At 52.6% G+C, this 19,216-nt stretch overlaps 1 protein-coding gene across 1 annotated transcript in view; it reads left to right on the top strand.

Moving 5' to 3' along the window:
• Positions 1-8,998: 8,998 nt before the first annotated feature.
• Positions 8,999-19,216, top strand: part of KPNA6 (karyopherin subunit alpha 6) — an 87,672-nt gene continuing 77,454 nt past the window's right edge. Inside the window, exon 1 of the mRNA XM_075336141.1 lies at positions 8,999-9,082. Coding sequence (XP_075192256.1) covers positions 9,079-9,082 — 4 coding nt within the window. The 5' untranslated portion in view covers positions 8,999-9,078. The remainder of the gene's footprint in view (positions 9,083-19,216) is intronic.

Below are 19,216 nucleotides of genomic sequence, written 5' to 3'. Positions count from 1 at the left end.
GTACAGCTGATGGGTGGGGGGTGTCAGATGTCAGACCGTCACCAGTATGAGGTTTATCTATCAAAAAAGATAAATCATCAATATGTCAATTATGGAAAACCTCCTGAAGGGGTTAAATTGTCTTTTTGGAAGGAAAAAGTGTTACATAATTTTAATCAATGAAGTAATTGTTGAACCTTAGCTTGGCCTTCACAATGTGCTTTCCAGTTATATTGTGACTAATTAGCCTTTCTAACATTGCTGTGAGAATAACACTATGCATACACAAAGGCAGACTGTGTACTTTACTCCGCAAAAATGCCTAATACTGTATATAAAAAATGGCCCCGATTTATCATTGTCTTTGTGCTTTTTTTTCTGGATTGATAATGGTTTTAATAAGTGATTTTTATGTTTGCAACTTATTCATAATGTAATTTGTGCCTTTTATAAGTTAATTATATATACAGTGGAACCTTGGATTACGAGCATAATTGGTTTCGGGAGTGAGCTCTTAAACCAAGTTACTCATATATCAAAGCGAATTTTCCCATAGGAAATAATTGAAACGCAGACAATTCGTTCCACAACCAAAAAATATTTACTGTATTTATACAAACTTATTACATTAATACAAAATAATGTTCTGTATTCATATATAATTATAAAAGTACACTAATACAAAATACTGTACAGTACAGTAAAAACATATAAAACACATTAAACTGCATATTAGCTTTCAATGGAATTGTTGGTGTGCGGGAGGTACACTCTAGAGAGAGAAAAAATTATGTATAAATATGACAACCTTTATTCTAGTACAATACACAAAAACCACCCCAAATCTATTCACCCCAAAATAAGGGAAGAACTTAGCCAAATGTGGGGTAGGAAAATGGCCCAGGTATTTACATTACAGTACACGCAATGTGCTTTACAGGTTAGCAGAAAGAAAGTACAATACTGTATCCACAAATGCAGATTGGTATATGGTATACTGTACATATGTAGAGAAAGCTACTTCCACAGTAGGTCAGAGCGCGGTGAAAGGACAGAACTGGAAGTGTGCACGGTGAGTATTTGCTCTTATTGCAAATCATTGCTCTTAAACCAAGTTACAAATCTGTAAAAAGCTTTGCTTGTCTTTCAAAGTGCTCTCAAACCAAGTTACTCTTTATCCAAGGTTCCACTGTACTTGGTTTTCTCTGTGTTTTTGGAGGGTTGACAATGTTGTGCAGTTTTCCTTATCTAGATTTTTTAGTCTAATTCGTCTTTTGCAACTTTTCAAAATGTGACAACCTTTTTGTGCAATTGTACTTTGGCACGCTAGTGGAGTACAAAATGTGCCTTCATTTATTGTTGTGTTGTTGAAGACGAACAAGTGACATTTTAAAGGATCTCAGAACCTTTTGCGCTAAAATGCCACATAAAAAGGAAAGAAAAGGAGCATCATTGAATTGTACAAAATTGATCAACCTTCATACACTATTGAGAAGAATTTGGTGCAAAAAACGGTAACAAATACAAGACATAAAAAAGAAATCTGTATAAAAGAAACAGCAAATGGTGAGTCGGGCCTATGTGTGTATGGACTTTGACTTAGCATGTGTGCTATTTCTACATTGTGTGTCAGTCACATCTTGTGGAAACCTTAGATTTTTTGCAGGAATGGGTTTAACCTGTTTTGCTACCTAATTCCTGCAAATTCAGCACTGAAAATGTGAGGATGAACCTTAACACTGTGGCTAATCCCCCTGTAGATCTGCAGCAATGCAAACTGCAAATCCAAAGCACGTCCACGGCAGTAAGGAGATCACACCAACCATGGAAAGTACATGTTGACCAGTTGTGTGAACATAGCCTAATTTTAAGCAGCGTGGTATTATCTTCAGGGGTCACTGAGGTTTTTTTTCTGGAGCAGTATGTGTGGCACTAAAATGATCAGGTAACACTGATGTTAGCAGAAAGCATTATGCTAGGCACGTATTTGACAAAATTATACTCTGGCTGCATAGTGTGTGACAGCATTTTACTCTGGTGTCACTGTGTAGCACTAGGAGTCTGTATAGCTATAGTGGAGAGAAGGGAGAGGCTTGGAGAAATTGTTATTATGGTTTGGGCCAGATGGAGAAGGAAAAAAAGAACTGTTACAATATTGGAATCTAAAGGCCCCGTCACACGCAACGACGGATCTAACGATATATCGCCGGGGTCACGGATTCCGTGACGCACATCCGGCATCATTAGCGACATCGTTGCGTGTGACACCAACGAACGGCCGTTAACGATGGAAAATACTTACCAAATCGTCCATCGCTGACACGTTGTTCATTTTCAGAAAATCGTTGACTGTTAAGGATTCAGGTTGTTCGTCGTTCCGGAGACAGCACACATCGCTACGTGTGGCACCTCGGGAACGACGAACTGCAGCTCACCTGCGGCCACCGGCAATGAGGAAGGAAAGAGGTGGGCGGGATGTTACAGCCACTGATCTCCGCCCCGCCGCTTCTATTAGGCGGCCGCTTAGTGACGCCGCACAAACCGCCCCCTTAGAAACGATATTGTGCGCCACGGGCAGTGATTTGCCCGTGACGCACAAACGACGGGGGCGGGTACGCTCGCTAGCGATATCGCTAGCTATATCGCTGCGTGTAAAGCCCCCTTTATCCAGTTATCCACTGGATAGCTGATAACTAGTGATGAGTGGGCACTATCATGCTCTGGTGCTTGGTACTTGAAACCAGCAGCTCTGATGCATGGATAAGCACGACTCGAGCACCTGAGTATAATGGAAGTCAATGGTGAACTCGAGCATTTCAATAGTGATGAGCAAGCTCTACCATACTCGGCACTTGTAACAAGCAGGTGAGACACTCAGATGGGCGCAACTCGTGTACTGAGTGTAATGGAAGTCAATGGGGGACTTGAGAATTTCAGTAGTGATGAGTGAGCTCTACCATGCTCAGGTGGTCAGTACTCGTAGTGAGCTGCTGGACTCTTAGATAAGCGCGACTCAAGTACCAAGTATAATGGAAGTCAGTGAGAAACTCAAGCATTTTCAGTATTGATGAGTGCGCACTACTATGCTCGGGAGCTCAGTACTTGTACACGAGTCGCACGCATCTGAGCGTCTGATTGTTATAAGTACTGAGCACCCGAGCATGGTAGAGCTCACTCATCACTACTGAAATGCTCAAGTCCTCCATTGACTTTCATTATAATCAGTACATGAACCGCGCTTGTCCGAGCATCCAACTGCTTGTTATGTATACCGATCTCCCAAGCTTGGTAGTGCCCGCTCATCACTAGTGAGAACTCATTAATCGGTGGGGTCCACCACAGCGGTCAGCAGGACGAGGAATTTTTCATCATTTTAGATTAGAGCAGCTATGCATTGCCATCTGCCATTACTTTCATTCTCTATGGGGCTGTTCTGCACTGGGCTTAAGCTGGCAGCCTTATAGAGAATAAATGCAGTGGCAACTGGGCATGGGAATCATTCTTAGTGGGGATAAAAGTTCTGTTCTGCTATTCAGTGCGAGGCCCAGTGGTCAGACCACACCGATCAATAAATTGTCAGCTATCCTGTGTTTTACTGGAGATTCCAGTTATTAGGCCTCTTTCACACATCCGTGCATTTAATGCACGTGTATGATGGTCCATGGGGCAGGTCAGTATGTTTGTCCATGTGTATTTACTCCGTATGCTGTTCCTGTGACATCCAGATAGCACACGGACAGCATGAGCTGGTATACTTATTTGTCCCAGGCGCTGCTGTTACTTCTGGGTGCACAGTCAGTGCAGTGAATATGCATGAGCATAATGAGCGGGCCCGGAGGTAACAGCAGAAGCAGAGACAGCAGATCTGGAGACAGGTAAGTATATATATTTTCTTTTTTAAGGGACAAGTGTTTTTTCTGGTACGTGTCACACTGATAACACATGGATCACATCAGTGTGCGGTCCATGTGACACCCATGCTGCTAGCAGAAAATGGACACATAGGACGTGTGAATGAGGCCTTGGGAAGCTGTTGGGTCTCCCAGTCAACACTCATAACCAGAATGTCCAAGGCTGTTATGTCAACTGTTATTGCCATTGATCGTGTAACAGTTCGGCCTCATTTACTTTAGCCCTCTTTCACACGTCCGTGAAAATCACGCATTTTTCACTGACGTGTCAAACGTGTGTATTATCCTCCGTGCGCCGTGTTTATGGCACTACGTGTGTTCTCCGTGTGTTATCCGTGGTAACACACGGAGAACGTAAACTTTCTACTCACCTGTCCCTGGCTTCGCTGTCTGTGGTGCTGATCTTCGGTCTCCGGTCCTGCCGACTCCCCGCTGCTGCTGCTTCTGGCCGCAGTGAAGTGAATATTCAATGAGCATAATGAGCGGCAGTCGGAAGTGACAGCAGCGGCAGAGACAGGAGGGCTGGAGAAAGTGAGTAAAGTTTTGTTTTTTTTCTCGCAGACACGTGTTTTCTCCGGTGCATGTCACACGGAACACATCCGTGTGGTCCGTTTGCGTTCCATGTGACACCCGTGATGCCGGAGAAAAACGGACATGTCTATGTGTGGAGCACACAAGCACACGTATGCTCCACACATACACACAGTCCATGGCAGAATACGCACGTGAGCGCAGACCCATTGATTTTAATGGGTCTACGTGTGCCCGTGTCTCCGGTACGTGAGGAAACGGATCAAACACATACCGGAGACACGGAAGTGTGAATGAGGCCTAAGACACCACTCTCGCACACAATTTCACTTCCCCTGGTCATGCCCCAGGAAGCCGAGTGAATGTTCCCTACCCCTTCATTTCAATGTGTGTAGTGGGTGGGCCTACCCCCTACTAGTTCAGCACAGTTTACCCAGCACTGTTATTATTAAAAATGTTTTAATATTTATATGTGATGTGGTAGGGCACCCCTAGTGGCCGGGTGGGACGGCTGTTGCCACCGGGGAGGAGGAGTCGGCCGGATATCTAGGCAAGGTCTGAATGTGTGTGGGGGAGAGGAGCCGGGACAGCAGAGAGTGAACATCTGCAGCGGCAAGAGTGTGTGTGTGAGCGGACCATCAAGGGACACCGGAGAACAGGAGGTGGACGCAACCTCAGGGTCTATTCCGCTGGTGTGGGTCCAGTGTGTGCTTGACCAGAGAGTGGGAGCCCGGAGAAGAAGAGTATCTAGGGCATATCCCCACCAGAGGGTGCGTTTGGGCAGGTTGTCCCCAGCTCCACTAATATTGCCGGAATCTGCTGACCGGAGTGTTTTATCTTTGTGAATAAATGTCGTTTTTATTGCATCTGGACTTTTGCCTGCAGACTCTTTGTGCATCGGCCGATGAAGATACCGACACACACTCTCTCAACATTAAAGAAGTGATGAAGCCAGGGATGTGCCTTGAATACAGTGCTGCCACGACTACACAGCCAGAGGCCTCCCTGGCTGGTCATTTCATGTGGCGTAGTCGGCAGGATACGATTCCCCTGCCAGGAACCCAGAAAGCTGGAGATCAGGTCGTGCCTGGAACACAGGACCCGGACCATGATGCAAGATTTCCAGTCCCCTGGTGGGAAGAAAACACAGTACCCGTAGCGTTGGACCGGGTACAGGATGATGACCAGAAGGCCGTTATCTGTAAGGAAGAAAAGGCGCGAAAAGTTGGCGCCAAAAGAAGAGCCTGGGGCTGGCCGGCGCCGAAGAAAAAGGACAGAGTACTCCGCCCAAAGAGGGGAGGCGCCAGCTCCAGGGCATTGAAGACGAAGAAAAAGAAAAAGAAGTACCTCAGCGGAGGAGTCAAGATGATGCGTGAGGCTGGGGGTGGAGTCCGTTTAAGAGCGGGAAACGAAGACCCGCCTCCACTCTCCCCAGTCTCAGCGTCGACATCACCGCCATTACCAGCGATACTGTCGGAGACCGAGATGGAGACCTTTGGGCAACCCGCGGAGTTGGCAACGACTATGGCCCTAATCAGCCTCGGTCGAGGCCGACCCCGGTTCGCCCCTGCTAACGAGGCCGCGTTGGCGGACCTTCCCATTGGACCGGGAGGTTCCACCAGGCCGGACAAAGTTTCTTGGAAGACCTCATGGGATGCTCAAACCGGGAGCACCATCACAGAGGTGAAGGCGACCTATGCCACCCCACCCATGCCAAGCCGTCCGGGGGTCGCAGTCTTCCCATGGGAGACCCCGCAGCTTAACGCCGCCGCTTCCCCATTTGTGCCGGAGTCGGCTGAGGAGTTCGCTGGGCGCCTGGAGAAAGATCACCTGGGCTTCTTCTGGGACCCAGTCAGCGCCCCGCCTGCGGAGTCACACCCCAGAGCTCCGTCCCCGAAGCCTGATCCCATTCAGGAACGTCTCCTGGCCGAGACCCTTGTCAGAGAGATGTTGACCGGTCCTGGCGGTGAGGAGCTGGCCCAGCAGTTTGTGACCGGGGTGGTTGTCAAGTTCAACCAACAGGACGGATATGGATTCATCCGGGAAGTCGAGACCGGGGATGATTATTTTTATAACCGGGTTCATCTCGACGTGGAAGGACTCCCCAAGCGACTCCATACCTTGTGGCCGGGCGAGAAAGTCCAATTCCTGCCGGACGCAGGTAGCCGCGGCCTGTTTGCCGTCTGTGTCTCTCGCATGCCAACCACCCGGGAAGCGGAGCAGTGGCAGCAGGAGATTGAGTGGGAGGAGCAGCAAGAGCGGCGCCGGAGCTATGTCCGACCGACCCCGTCCGAGCCCTCTCAACCCCGGCGCATCATGGCTGCTGTCCCGGAAACAGCGACTGCATCGGCCCCTGACCCGGAGAAGGTTCCAACCGTGGTAGCGGTAACGCAAAATGTTACAAACAAGCCGGTCATCATGCTGGACGCACCACCGCCATCTCGGGCAGAGACACCATCACCCCCAAGAGGAGCTGCAGCAGCTGTGCCGGTGGAGCCGCCTTTCGCCCCTGTGTCCTTCAGGCGAATCCGCCGTCAGCCGGGACAATCTCTGGGGGCCTACATCCAGGCTCAAGCGGAGGAATGGAAGAGAGCCTGGCCCCCGGAGTAAGTTGTTGACTCCAGTACCTGCAAAGACCGGTGTTGTTCCAGACCGGCAGAAAGTTCCCTTGTTGCTGCAAAGTTTGATGGGCCTGTTGCCCTCCAGCAAAGACCGGGAGCGCTATTGAAGCCTCCGGGCGCCCCCAGCTAAGACCGGGAGCGCTATTGAAGCCTCCGGGCGCCCCCAGCTAAGACCGGGAGCGCTGTTGAGCCTCCGGGCGCTACCCAGAGACCGGGAGCGCTGCTGCGCCATTAAGCGCCCCTAAAGACCGGGAGCGCCGCTGAACTGGTGCCGCTGTTGAGGACTGACCCAAAAGGTTTTTATGTGTTTATGTGTTTAAGAGCCTTGCCGGGAGGCTCGGATTTTAAGAGGGGAGGCATGTAGTGGGTGGGCCTACCCCCTACTAGTTCAGCACAGTTTACCCAGCACTGTTATTATTAAAAATGTTTTAATATTTATATGTGATGTGGTAGGGCACCCCTAGTGGCCGGGTGGGACGGCTGTTGCCACCGGGGAGGAGGAGTCGGCCGGATATCTAGGCAAGGTCTGAATGTGTGTGGGGGAGAGGAGCCGGGACAGCAGAGAGTGAACATCTGCAGCGGCAAGAGTGTGTGTGTGAGCGGACCATCAAGGGACACCGGAGAACAGGAGGTGGACGCAACCTCAGGGTCTATTCCGCTGGTGTGGGTCCAGTGTGTGCTTGACCAGAGAGTGGGAGCCCGGAGAAGAAGAGTATCTAGGGCATATCCCCACCAGAGGGTGCGTTTGGGCAGGTTGTCCCCAGCTCCACTAATATTGCCGGAATCTGCTGACCGGAGTGTTTTATCTTTGTGAATAAATGTCGTTTTTATTGCATCTGGACTTTTGCCTGCAGACTCTTTGTGCATCGGCCGATGAAGATATCGACATACACTCTCTCAACATTAAAGAAGTGATGAAGCCAGGGATGTGCCTTGAATACAGTGCTGCCACGACTACACAGCCAGAGGCCTCCCTGGCTGGTCATTTCATGTGCATGGCCAGAAAGGAATAATGAGGCCGTGTCAGCAACTGCAGCAAAGCTACGAATCAACATGGTGATATGGGCAGTGTGAACAATGCCAACGGGCGTCGTGAGAGGGCGGGGAGGCTGTGCCCGCTGAGATATGGCATATCCGGGGAGGGGGCAATCAACAGGTCCAGGTCATTCTTACCACAGAGTGAACTTCATAATGCAAACCCCAGAAAACAATGGCAGAGTTTGTGTTTTTCAATAATTAATCATCTTGCAATTTTCTGTTTTTTTTTTTTGTTTTTTTTTTATATAGAACATTGTAGGGTTAAATGAATTGTGTTGTTGTAAACAAAACTAAAGAAAAGTAAAAAGCCCTTATATGTAGACAGAAAGATAAAAACGTTATTGGCTCAGGAAGGAAAAGATCCCTGCTCATTACAGGGTTAATAAAAGGGGATGACTGTTAACCCTGGACTGCTCTGCTGATCCCACACCTCTGTAGGGCATTATCCAGGGGTCACTCAGCCTAGTCACGTTCATAGGATTGTCGTATCACGATCGCATCGCGCTGGATCTGCCGATAAATGTCGGGATACATCAAATAGCATGACTGTATCCATGACCTCATTTAGCTCGTTGGTAGATGCTAAACTGTATGGGCTCCTTCCAGGTATGACGTCATTGATCTACAGGAAGGATCCAACTGTCACAAGTAGGAAGTGAGCGAGGGTACATTCCGTACCATAAGGATAGCGCCCTCTACAGAAACTGGCTGACCGCCGATGAATACGGCACAGAATGAAACTTCTCTCAGGTCCTCTGAGAAAGGGTTAATCGCCAGGCTGTTTAATTGTGAAACACCAAAGAAAATCCAAATACAAGCCTGTCACTTTAAAGCGGTGGAACGCACGTCTCAGCCATTGTGACACGCACGTACACGGGGTTTCTTGACGTTCACTTACGCAAAATCGCTCGCGCGTTAGATTGTCATTCAGAGGCTTCCGTTAGTCAGACATATTGTCCCAGAGGAGCCGGGAGAGGCCCTTACAGACCGGGGGCAGCATGGGTGAGATTTGGGGATGAGATCGGCTGGGGGAATGCGGGTACTAAGCATGGTACTGCCCTTACTACACGCCTGTGCCGGGAGAGCGCCGGGGGCTCAGGATCTCCACCCTGCAGATACACTACCGTGGCGAGTTGTGCTCCGTGTCTTTCACAAGTTTCCTCCATGTGCTGGACCCTGGCGCCCTCCCTGTATCAGTGATAATGGAGTCCTGTCAGGGACATTTCCTGCCCTCCGTGCCAATGCTGGCAGATTCGCCTCACCCTTCAGGCGCCCCACTAAGAACCTGTAGAGTACTGAGTGCCCTCCTGTACTGCAGCCCCCCAGTGAGTGAATGGGGCACGTCTGCTGCAATAGCACAGGCCACCTGTGGTCCGGTGTGGCGCTGTACCTGGGTCGGCCCCTTTACACGACCTGTGGCCCGGTGTGACGCTGTATCTGGGCGGCCCCTTTACACGACCTGTGGGCCGGTGTGGCGCTGTATCTGGGCGGCCCCTTTACACGACCTGTGGGCCGGTGTGGCGCTGTATCTGGGCGGCCCCTTTACACGACGTGTGGCCCGGTGTGGCGCTGTATCTGGGTCGGCCCCTTTACACGACCTGTGGGCCGGTGTGGCGCTGTATCTGGGCGGCCCCTTTACACGACGTGTGGCCCGGTGTGGCGCTGTATCTGGGTCGGCCCCTTTACACGACGTGTGGCCCGGTGTGGCGCTGTATCTGGGTCGGCCCCTTTACACAACCTGTGGCCCGGTGTGGCGCTGTATCTGGGTCGGCCCCTTTACACGACCTGTGGTCCGGTGTGGCGCTGTATCTGGGCGTCCCCTTTACACGACCTGTGGCCCGGTGTGGCGCTGTATCTGGGTCGGCCCCTTTACACGACCTGTGGCCCGGTGTGGCGCTGTATCTGGGTCGGCCCCTTTACACGACCTGTGGCCCGGTGTGGCGCTGTATCTGGGTCGGCCCCATTACACTACCTGTGGCCCGGTGTGGCGCTGTATCTGGGTCGGCCCCATTACACTACCTGTGGCCCGGTGTGGCGCTGTATCTGGACGGCCCCATTACACTACCTGTGGCCCGGTGTGGCGCTGTATCTGGACGGCCCCATTACACTACCTGTGGCCCGGTGTGGCGCTGTATCTGGACGGCCCCATTACACTACCTGTGGCCCGGTGTGGCGCTGTATCTGGACGGCCCCATTACACTACCTGTGGCCCGGTGTGGCGCTGTATCTGGACGGCCCCATTACACTACCTGTGGCCCGGTGTGGCGCTGTATCTGGACGGCCCCATTACACTACCTGTGGCCCGGTGTGGCGCTGTATCTGGGTGTCCCCTTTACACGACCTGTGGCCTGGTGTGGCGCTGTATCTGGGTCGGCCCCCACCTGTGGCCCGGTGTGGCGCTGTATCTGTGCGTCCCCTTTACACGACCTGTGGTCCGGTGTGGCGCTGTATCTGGGCGTCCCCTTTACACGACCTGTGGTCCGGTGTGGCGCTGTATCTGGGCGTCCCCTTTACACGACCTGTGACCCGGTGTGGCGCTGTATCTGGGCGTCCCCTTTACACGACCTGTGACCCGGTGTGGTGCTGTACTGGGCGGCCCCTTTACACGATCTGTGGCCCGGTGTGGTGCTGTACTGGGCGGCCCCTTTACACGATCTGTGGCCCGGTGTGGTGCTGTACTGGGCGGCCGCTTTACACGACCTGTGGCCCGGTGTGGCGCTGTATCTGGGAGGCCCCTTTACACGATCTGTGGCGCTGTATCTGGGAGGCCCCTTTACACGATCTGTGGCCCGGTGTGGCGCTGTATCTGGGAGGCCCCTTTACACGACCTGTGGCCCGGTGTGACGCTGTATCTGGGAGGCCCCTTTACACGACCTGTGGCCTGATGTGGCGCCCCTGGTGTGGCGCTGTATCTGGGTCGGCCCCCACCTGTGGCCCGGTGTGGCGCTGTATCTGGGCGTCCCCTTTACACGACCTGTCGCCCGGTGTGGCGCTGTATCTGGGCGTCCCCTTTACACGACCTGTGACCCGGTGTGGCGCTGTATCTGGGCGTCCCCTTTACACGACCTGTGGCCTGGTGTGGCGCTGTATCTGGGCGTCCCCTTTACATGATCTGTGGCCCGGTGTGGTGCTGTACTGGGCGGCCCCTTTACACGATCTGTGGCCCGGTGTGGTGCTGTACTGGGCGGCCTCTTTACACGATCTGTGGCCCGGTGTGGTGCTGTACTGGGCGGCCGCTTTACACGACCTGTGGCCTGGTGTGGCGCTGTATCTGGGAGGCCCCTTTACACGATCTGTGGCGCTGTATCTGGGAGGCCCCTTTACACGATCTGTGGCCCGGTGTGGCGCTGTATCTGGGAGGCTCCTTTACACGACCTGTGGCCCGGTGTGGCGCTGTATCTGGGAGGCCCCTTTACACGATCTGTGGCCCGGTGTGGCGCTGTATCTGGGAGGCCCCTTTACACGATCTGTGGCCCGGTGTGGCGCTGTATCTGGGAGGCCCCTTTACACGACCTGTGGCCCGGTGTGGCGCTGTATCTGGGAGGCCCCTTTACACGACCTGTGGCCCGGTGTGGCGCTGTATCTGGGAGGCCCCTTTACACGATCTGTGGCCCGGTGTGGCGCTGTATCTGGGAGGCCCCTTTACACGACCTGTGGCCCGGTGTGGCGCTGTATCTGGGAGGCCCCTTTACACGACCTGTGACCCGGTGTGGTGCTGTATCTGGGAGGCCCCTTTACATGACCTGTGGCCCGGTGTGGTGTTGTATCTAGGCGGCCTCTTTACACGACCTGTGGCCCTGTGTGGTCCTGTATCTGTGCGGCCCCTTTACACTACCTGTGGCCCTGTGTGGTCCTGTATCTGTGCGGCCCCTTTACACTACCTGTGTCCCGGTGTGGTGCCGTATCTGAGTGACCCCTTTCCATGATATATATTAGAGGTGTCCACTACTATAAGATTGTGACCTGCAGTACCTGACTGCGGCCACAGTGTGATGGGAGCAGCAGTGCACAGGTTACATCCAGCCTCTGCGATAGCTGGTAGTAGCTGATCATTGGGGGAGCCGGACCCTACTGTCCTCATATAGATGACCGATCCCAACGAGGGCCCATAGTAATGGTGTGTGATGCCATTATTACACGCATACAGCATACATGGTCTTGCGATGCAATGCTTTGTACATGGCTTCCAACAAACTATATGATAATGTATAGGAGTGACCAGGGCTGAACCCAATATAAATACGTCACTTATGAGGAGCCTAAAATCTAAGGGTACTTTCACACTTGCGTTGTTTTCCTTCCGTTACAATTCGCCCTTTTGGAAAACAGCGGAATCCGTTAACGGATTTCGCTGTTTCCATTAGACTTGTATGGTTGACGGATTGTACCAAAAGGACCTGCGTTGCTTCCACTGGGCGACGCTCCGTTGCTTCCGCCCAGCGGGAGGAACGCAGCATGTAACGTTGTTTTGAGCAGCGGAATCCTCTGGATTTCACTGCGCATGCTCTTCTTTTTTTTTTTTTTTTTTTTTTGTTTTAAATCAGAAACTTTATTTTGGCTCGCGGTGGCCGAACGCTCAGCTGAGTGCCCGGCCGCCGGCATGCCCGGCCACCGGCAAGTGACAGCGCTCAGCTGAGCGCCCGCCGGCATGCCCGGGTGCCGGCAAGTGACAGCGCTCAGCTGATCACCCGGCGGCCGGCTGCAGGGAGCGATCAGCTGATCACCCGGCGGCCGGCTGCAGGGAGCGATCAGCTGATCACCCGGCGGCCGGCTGCAGGGAGCGATCAGCTGATCACCCGGCGGCCGGCTGCAGGGAGCGATCAGCTGATCACCCGGCGGCCGGCTGCAGGGAGCGATCAGCTGATCACCCGGCGGCCGGCTGCAGGGAGCGATCAGCTGATCGGCCGGCGGCCGGCTGCAGGGAGCGATCAGCTGATCGGCCGGCGGCCGGCTGCAGGGAGCGATCAGCTGATCGGCCGGCTGCAGGGAGCGATCAGCTGATCGGCCGGCTGCAGGGAGCGATCAGCTGATCGGCCGGCTGCAGGGAGCGATCAGCTGATCGGCCGGCTGCAGGGAGCGATCAGCTGATCGGCCGGCTGCAGGGAGCGATCAGCTGATCGGCCGGCTGCAGGGAGCGATCAGCTGATCGGCCGGCTGCAGGGAGCGATCAGCTGATCGGCCGGCTGCAGGGAGCGATCAGCTGATCGGCCGGCTGCAGGGAGCGATCAGCTGATCGTTCACAATAGTCTGCCGCCGGTAAAACTGTAAAAAAAAAAAAAATCAAAACGGATTCCGTTGTTTTGCAGCATCCGTTGTGCCACTGTATGCAACACATCCGTTGCATCCGTCACACAACGCAATGCAACGGATGCCGTTCAACGCAAGTGTGAAACTAGCCTTAGTTGTATTTCCACATATAAAAAGTCTGGTAAAAAAAAAGAGCGCGCACCATAGGTGCAAGCAGAGCCGTCCAAAGGTACGCCATGTGTCAGAATAACCGTGCTCAGGATTTCTACGTCATTAGTCTGAACATGTACCAACAGTGTACAGGGAACAGGAATCATCTCACTCGGCTTTCTGGCAACAGCAAGAAGTTTTCCCCTTGAGTTCAGGGAAGCATCAGTCACTCTCCTTATTGTCCTTGTCCCCGCTATTCTTCACCCCGGATGTGTCATCAAAAGACTCCCACCCCTACAAGGGCAATACCCTTATTGTAATGGGCCCCTTAATTATTCCTCAACCACCTTACCCCCCTATGTATCCTCCTCTCTACATGCAGGGTTCATCAGGGAAGTGGCTACTTGTGAGGGACATAAACATGGAGGGGTTCCTGTACTGAATGGGGTTCCTATGCCAGATGCTTGTCCAAAGTGTGCAGTAACACCTATGAATACAGGGTTGCCAACCTACTCTTACTTATAAAAGAAGCACACCCATGAAGATTTATCATTGAACGTCTGTGTGGTAATATACTCGCCTACTCTGGGATCCAGCGCTGTTCTTCTCATTTTGTGAGCGTTGTCACCACTCTGCAGACTGTCTGGGTCGCTCTGCGTGAGCTGTAAGTGACTTTTACAGTGCAGGTGTATGGAGTCACAACGCAGCTCTATAGGTTTACATTGTAGGAGACTTATAGCTCACACAATGTGACCCGGAGAGTCTGCAGAGTGGTGACGTCACTGAGTAGAGGAGCGGAATGGTGCTGGACATTTGAGAAGACTGTGGTATCAGTATATTAATACGCTCACACTACATGCACATCTATCGCCCCCAAAAACTGAATTGAAGACTACATTTACATGACCGTTCCGTTTTTGTGGTCCAGTTCCATATACGGTCCATGCATCATCCGTCTGACTTCCTTTTTTTGCGGAACGCAAAAAAAACGGAAGGAGAGTTATATACAGTCCAGGGTATCTGGCCAGATGCTGGTCCCCATATAAGGTCTATGTGGAACAGAATCTGGCACAAAGGGGTAGGAGCAAGCACTACATAATCACCGATCCCTAGCATGGCAGTCACACTGCTCTCGCGGCAGCTCTTTGTTCTTCCCGCCGGCCTCTTATTAGGCTCATTTCATATTCATTACTTCCCTGCTCACTGGCGTATGTGATTGGTTGTAGTCACACTCCCCAAAGCTGAGTGACAGCTGTCTTACTGCAACCAATCACAGCCGCTGGTGGGCTGGTCTATATTGTACAGTACAATAAATAAAACATTTTAAAAAAACGGCGCGTGGTCTTCCCAGTTTTGATACCAGCCAAGATAAAGCCTCACAGCTGCTGGCTGGTATTCTCAGGCTGGGGAGACCCACATTATTGGGAGCCCCCAGCCTAAAAATATCAGCCAGCAGCTGGCCAGAATTGCCGCATCCATTAGATGCAACAGTTCCGGGAATTTAGCCAGCTCATCCCGAATGTCCTGGTGCGGTGGCAAACTGGGTAATATATGGGGTTGATACCAGTTGTGTAATGTCACCTGGCATCAAGCCCTAGGGTTAGTGATGTCACGGCGTCTCAGATACCCGACATCAGTTATAAAAAAATAAAAAAAAATAGACGACAAACAAAATTTTATTTGAAAAAACACTCCCCAACACATTCCCTCTTTCACCAATTTATTGGAAAGAAAAAACAAATCCGGGTCCGGTGTAATCCAATAAGGGGGTCCCACGACGGTCCATACTCTCTGTCCTAGTCAATGAAGAACAGAATGTTCCCCATTGGCTGGGAGAGCAGTGCAGTGACCTGAGCTAACATCAGTAGGTCAGCCCAGGTCACCGCAGGGGATGACGAGCACTGACTTCATGAGGTTAGCTAGCTACATTACCTGGGTGATGAACGCTGCTGCACTCCTGGTGTCAGCGCTTGTCACTGACTTCCATTGTCCGCCGCGTTCACAAGCAAAGTGTCAGGAGCGGCCTGTGACGTCACTGCTAGTCACAGTCTCGGGGAGCCTGCGAGACTTGATGTGAGAACGTGGTGGCATGGAAGTCAGTGACGAGCGCTGATGTCAGGAGTGCAGGACTTCATCACCGCAGGTAATGAACTTTGCTAACCTCCTAATGTTCACGCTTTTCATCCGCGCAGCTGCTAACACTGCAGTGCGGGGAGATACTGACACACTACAGTGTGAGCAGCTGCGGGGATGGCGCGGGAGCGAACACAGCATTCAGGGGCACCCGACAGAAGTCACACAGAAGTGCTTCCAAGCGGCTTCCGGGGATTTTACGGACCCATTGACTTGTATTGCAGAACAGAATAGGACATGTTCCATAATAACAGAACAGACATATTGCATCCGATGTGTTTTTTTGTAGGAACTGATGCACACGGAAGTGCTACAGTGCCATCCGATCCTACACAAGACATTGAAAAGATGGTCCTGTCAGTGGGTCCACATATAAAGAGGAACTGAACAGGACAGACGGAATGGTCGTCTGAGTGAGCCCTGAAAGACAGAGCATATATAGTGTTGGGACAATACATTCACTGCAAGGCATACTGTGAAGTGACTGCTGTGAGCATTGGATGCGATATGCCAATGATGCTCTGCTCAAACTCTGCCGCCAGCATGAGCCGAGTCATTCTCCATGACCGGATTCTCTTGCATGCGAAAATCGGATAACTGGTGCCGGGAAGAGGGACATAGTGATCCCTCCATCTTCTCTGCTGCCTGGCTCTGTGTATGTTGCGCTGCACTTGGATGACATCTGAGTGCAGTCCAATGTTTCACACGCTCCCATAGACTTGTATGGGTACACGTGAGCAGAGATATGCTGCCAGTCACAGCAGGCAGTGACATTTTTTTTTTTTTTTTTTTTCTTTGTCGCTCCATTGGGAGACCCAGACAATTGGGGTGTATGGCTTCTGCCCCCGGAGGCCACACAAAGTATTACACTGAAAAAGTGTAACCCCTCCCCTCTGCCTATACACCCTCCCGTGGATCACGGGCTCCTCAGTTTTATGCTTTGTGTGGAAGGAGGCACACATCCACTCATGCATTCCCATTTTAGTCAGCAGCAGCTGCTGATTTTATCGGTTGGAAGAAAAGAGGGCCCCCACAGGGCCCCCGGCATGCTCCCTTCTCACCCCACTACGTCGGCGGTGCTGTTAAGGTTGAGGTGCCCATTGCGGGTACAGAGGCTGGAGCCACATGCCGTTTTCCTTCACCATCCCTTAGAGGCTCTGGGAGAAGTGGGATCCTGACCGGTCATCCATTTACTGGGACCGGGCTCCCTCCGCAGCCCCTGTGGGAATCTGCCGGACAGGAGTCTATGTATCCTCAGGGACAGGGCCCTGCATCTAAAGGTACTCTGTGTCCCCATGGGGACTGTGCATGGAGCGCTTGTTTCACAGACGCTGCACCAGCTGCTGGTTTGTGAAGACCGGGACTTCCGCGCCGACCGAGCCTGTTTGTCGGCCGCGGTATTAAATTTAGTCCCCGGCTTCATTGCGGCCTAGTACCATAACTCCCGCCCCCGGGCCTGCCAGTCAGGGGTAAGGGCGGGACGGTCGACCTGACGTCGGCAGTGAGGGCTGGAGCATACTTTATGTTTCCTCCCCCCCCTCACTGATCACTGTGGAGCCCCAGATTCCCGCACTTTACTAGTCGCCGCCCACGGCTCCCTCCTCCCCTGAGAGCTCCGGCAGCCATTTTTACACATTCTGCCGGTGGAGGATTTTCAGGAACGAGCTCTGCAGCTCTGGGAGACCTAAGGCAGGGAATCTGGTGGACACACACTCCGCTTTGGGCGGTCGGTAAGCCACACCGGTCACCCGGTGCTGGTCCCCCTAGGGTGCCGGAGTGTGTGTATATATATATATATATATATATATGTGTATATATTTTCTCTGTTCGGCCGGATTGTTTACTTTTGGCTATATACCCTCAGTGATCACTCTCCTAGGAGACAACAGCATGTCGTCCACAAGGAGCAAGGGCGCTAAGGCAAAGGGTTTTTTTGCAACCTGTACCTCTTGTGGGGCTATGTTACCTGCGGGTTCCACCTACCCTCACTGTGAGCAATGCTCGACCCCTGTTGCACTTGCTCAGCCGGAGCCTCGGTCACTAGTGGGCCCCTCGGCTCAGGCAGACCCTCCTGCTTCCACTGTCCAGGCGGCAGGGACAGAGTTTGCAGTTTTTGCTGAGAAACTCTCTGAGTCGCTTTCACAATCCATGGCTCAGTCTATGGACAAATGGTCTGCCAAGCTACTAGAAGCCTTGCAGTCCAGACCGGTCCTTACACAGGCCCCGGGCACTGTTGGATCATCGCCTCCAGGCCCCTCTTGGTCTGCGCCGCAGCGTGCTCCCGGGGTGGCCCCTAGGTCTCACGTGGAGGACTCCTGCACGGACCACAGTCCCAGACCGGCTAAGCGGGCTCGCTGGGAATCTTCCCCGACTTCCTCACGCTGCTCGGGGTCTCAGCTTGAGGACTCTCTGGAGGACGAGGCGGACGTCGCAGCTCAGGGCTCTGACCCTGACGTTGCCCTCAATCTTGATACACCTGAGGGGGACGCCTTAGTAAATGATCTTATATCGTCCATCAACCAGGTGCTAGATCTTTCTCCCCCACCTCCACCTATAGAGGAGTCGGCTTCGCAGCAGGAGAAACACCAGTTTAGGTTTCCCAAACGTACACGGAGTGCGTTTTTCGATCACTCTAACTTCAGAGATGCTGTCCAGAAGCATAGAGCATTTCCGGACAAGCGCTTTACTAAGCGCCTTAATGACACACGTTACCCCTTCCCCTCTGACGTAGTTAAGGGTTGGGCTCAATGTCCCAAGGTGGATCCTCCAGTCTCTAGACTGGCGGCTAGATCTGTAGTATCAGTTGCAGATGGCTCATCGCTCAAGGATGCCACTGACAGGCAGATAGAGCTCCTGGTGAAATCCATCTATGAAGCCACAGGCGCGTCCTTTGCCCCGGCCTTTGCAGCCGTGTGGGCACTCCAAGCTATCTCAGCTTGTCTGTCTGAGATTAATGCGGTCACACGTACCTCTGCTCCGCAAGTTGCGTCTTTGACTTCTCAGGCGTCGGCTTTTTCGTCCTACGCCATGAACGCCGTCCTGGACTCTGCTAGCCGTACGGCGGTAGCATCCGCTAATTCGGTGGCAGTCCGCAGGGCCATGTGGCTACGCGAATGGAAGGCAGACTCTGCTTCCAAGAAGTTCTTAACCGGTTTGCCGTTTTCTGGCGACCGATTGTTTGGCGAACGATTGGATGAAATTATTAAGGAATCCAAGGGAAAGGACTCGTCCTTACCCCAGTCCAAACCGAAGAGACCTCAGCAACGGAAAATACAACCGAGGTTTCGGTCCTTTCGGCCCTCAGCCAAGTCCCAATCCTCTTCGTCCAACAGGCCAGAGGAACTCCTATGCGTGGCGGTCTAAGTCACGCCCCCAAAAAAACGCCGGAGGCACTGCCTCCAAGGCGGCCTCCTCATGACTTTCGGCCTCCCCGAACCGCATCCTCGGTCGGTGGCAGGCTCTCCCGCTTTTGCGACGCCTGGTGGCCACATGTCCAAGACCGATGGGTGAGAGACATTCTGTCTCACGGTTACAGGATAGAGTTCAGCTCTCGTCCTCCGACTCGTTTCTTCAGAACATCTCCGCCCCCCTCTCGGGCCGGCGCAC

Source organism: Anomaloglossus baeobatrachus, chromosome 2 (assembly GCF_048569485.1).
Source record: "Anomaloglossus baeobatrachus isolate aAnoBae1 chromosome 2, aAnoBae1.hap1, whole genome shotgun sequence".
In the NCBI taxonomy this organism is placed as follows: domain Eukaryota; kingdom Metazoa; phylum Chordata; class Amphibia; order Anura; family Aromobatidae; genus Anomaloglossus; species Anomaloglossus baeobatrachus.
This window is presented reverse-complemented; position numbering and strand designations above follow the sequence as displayed.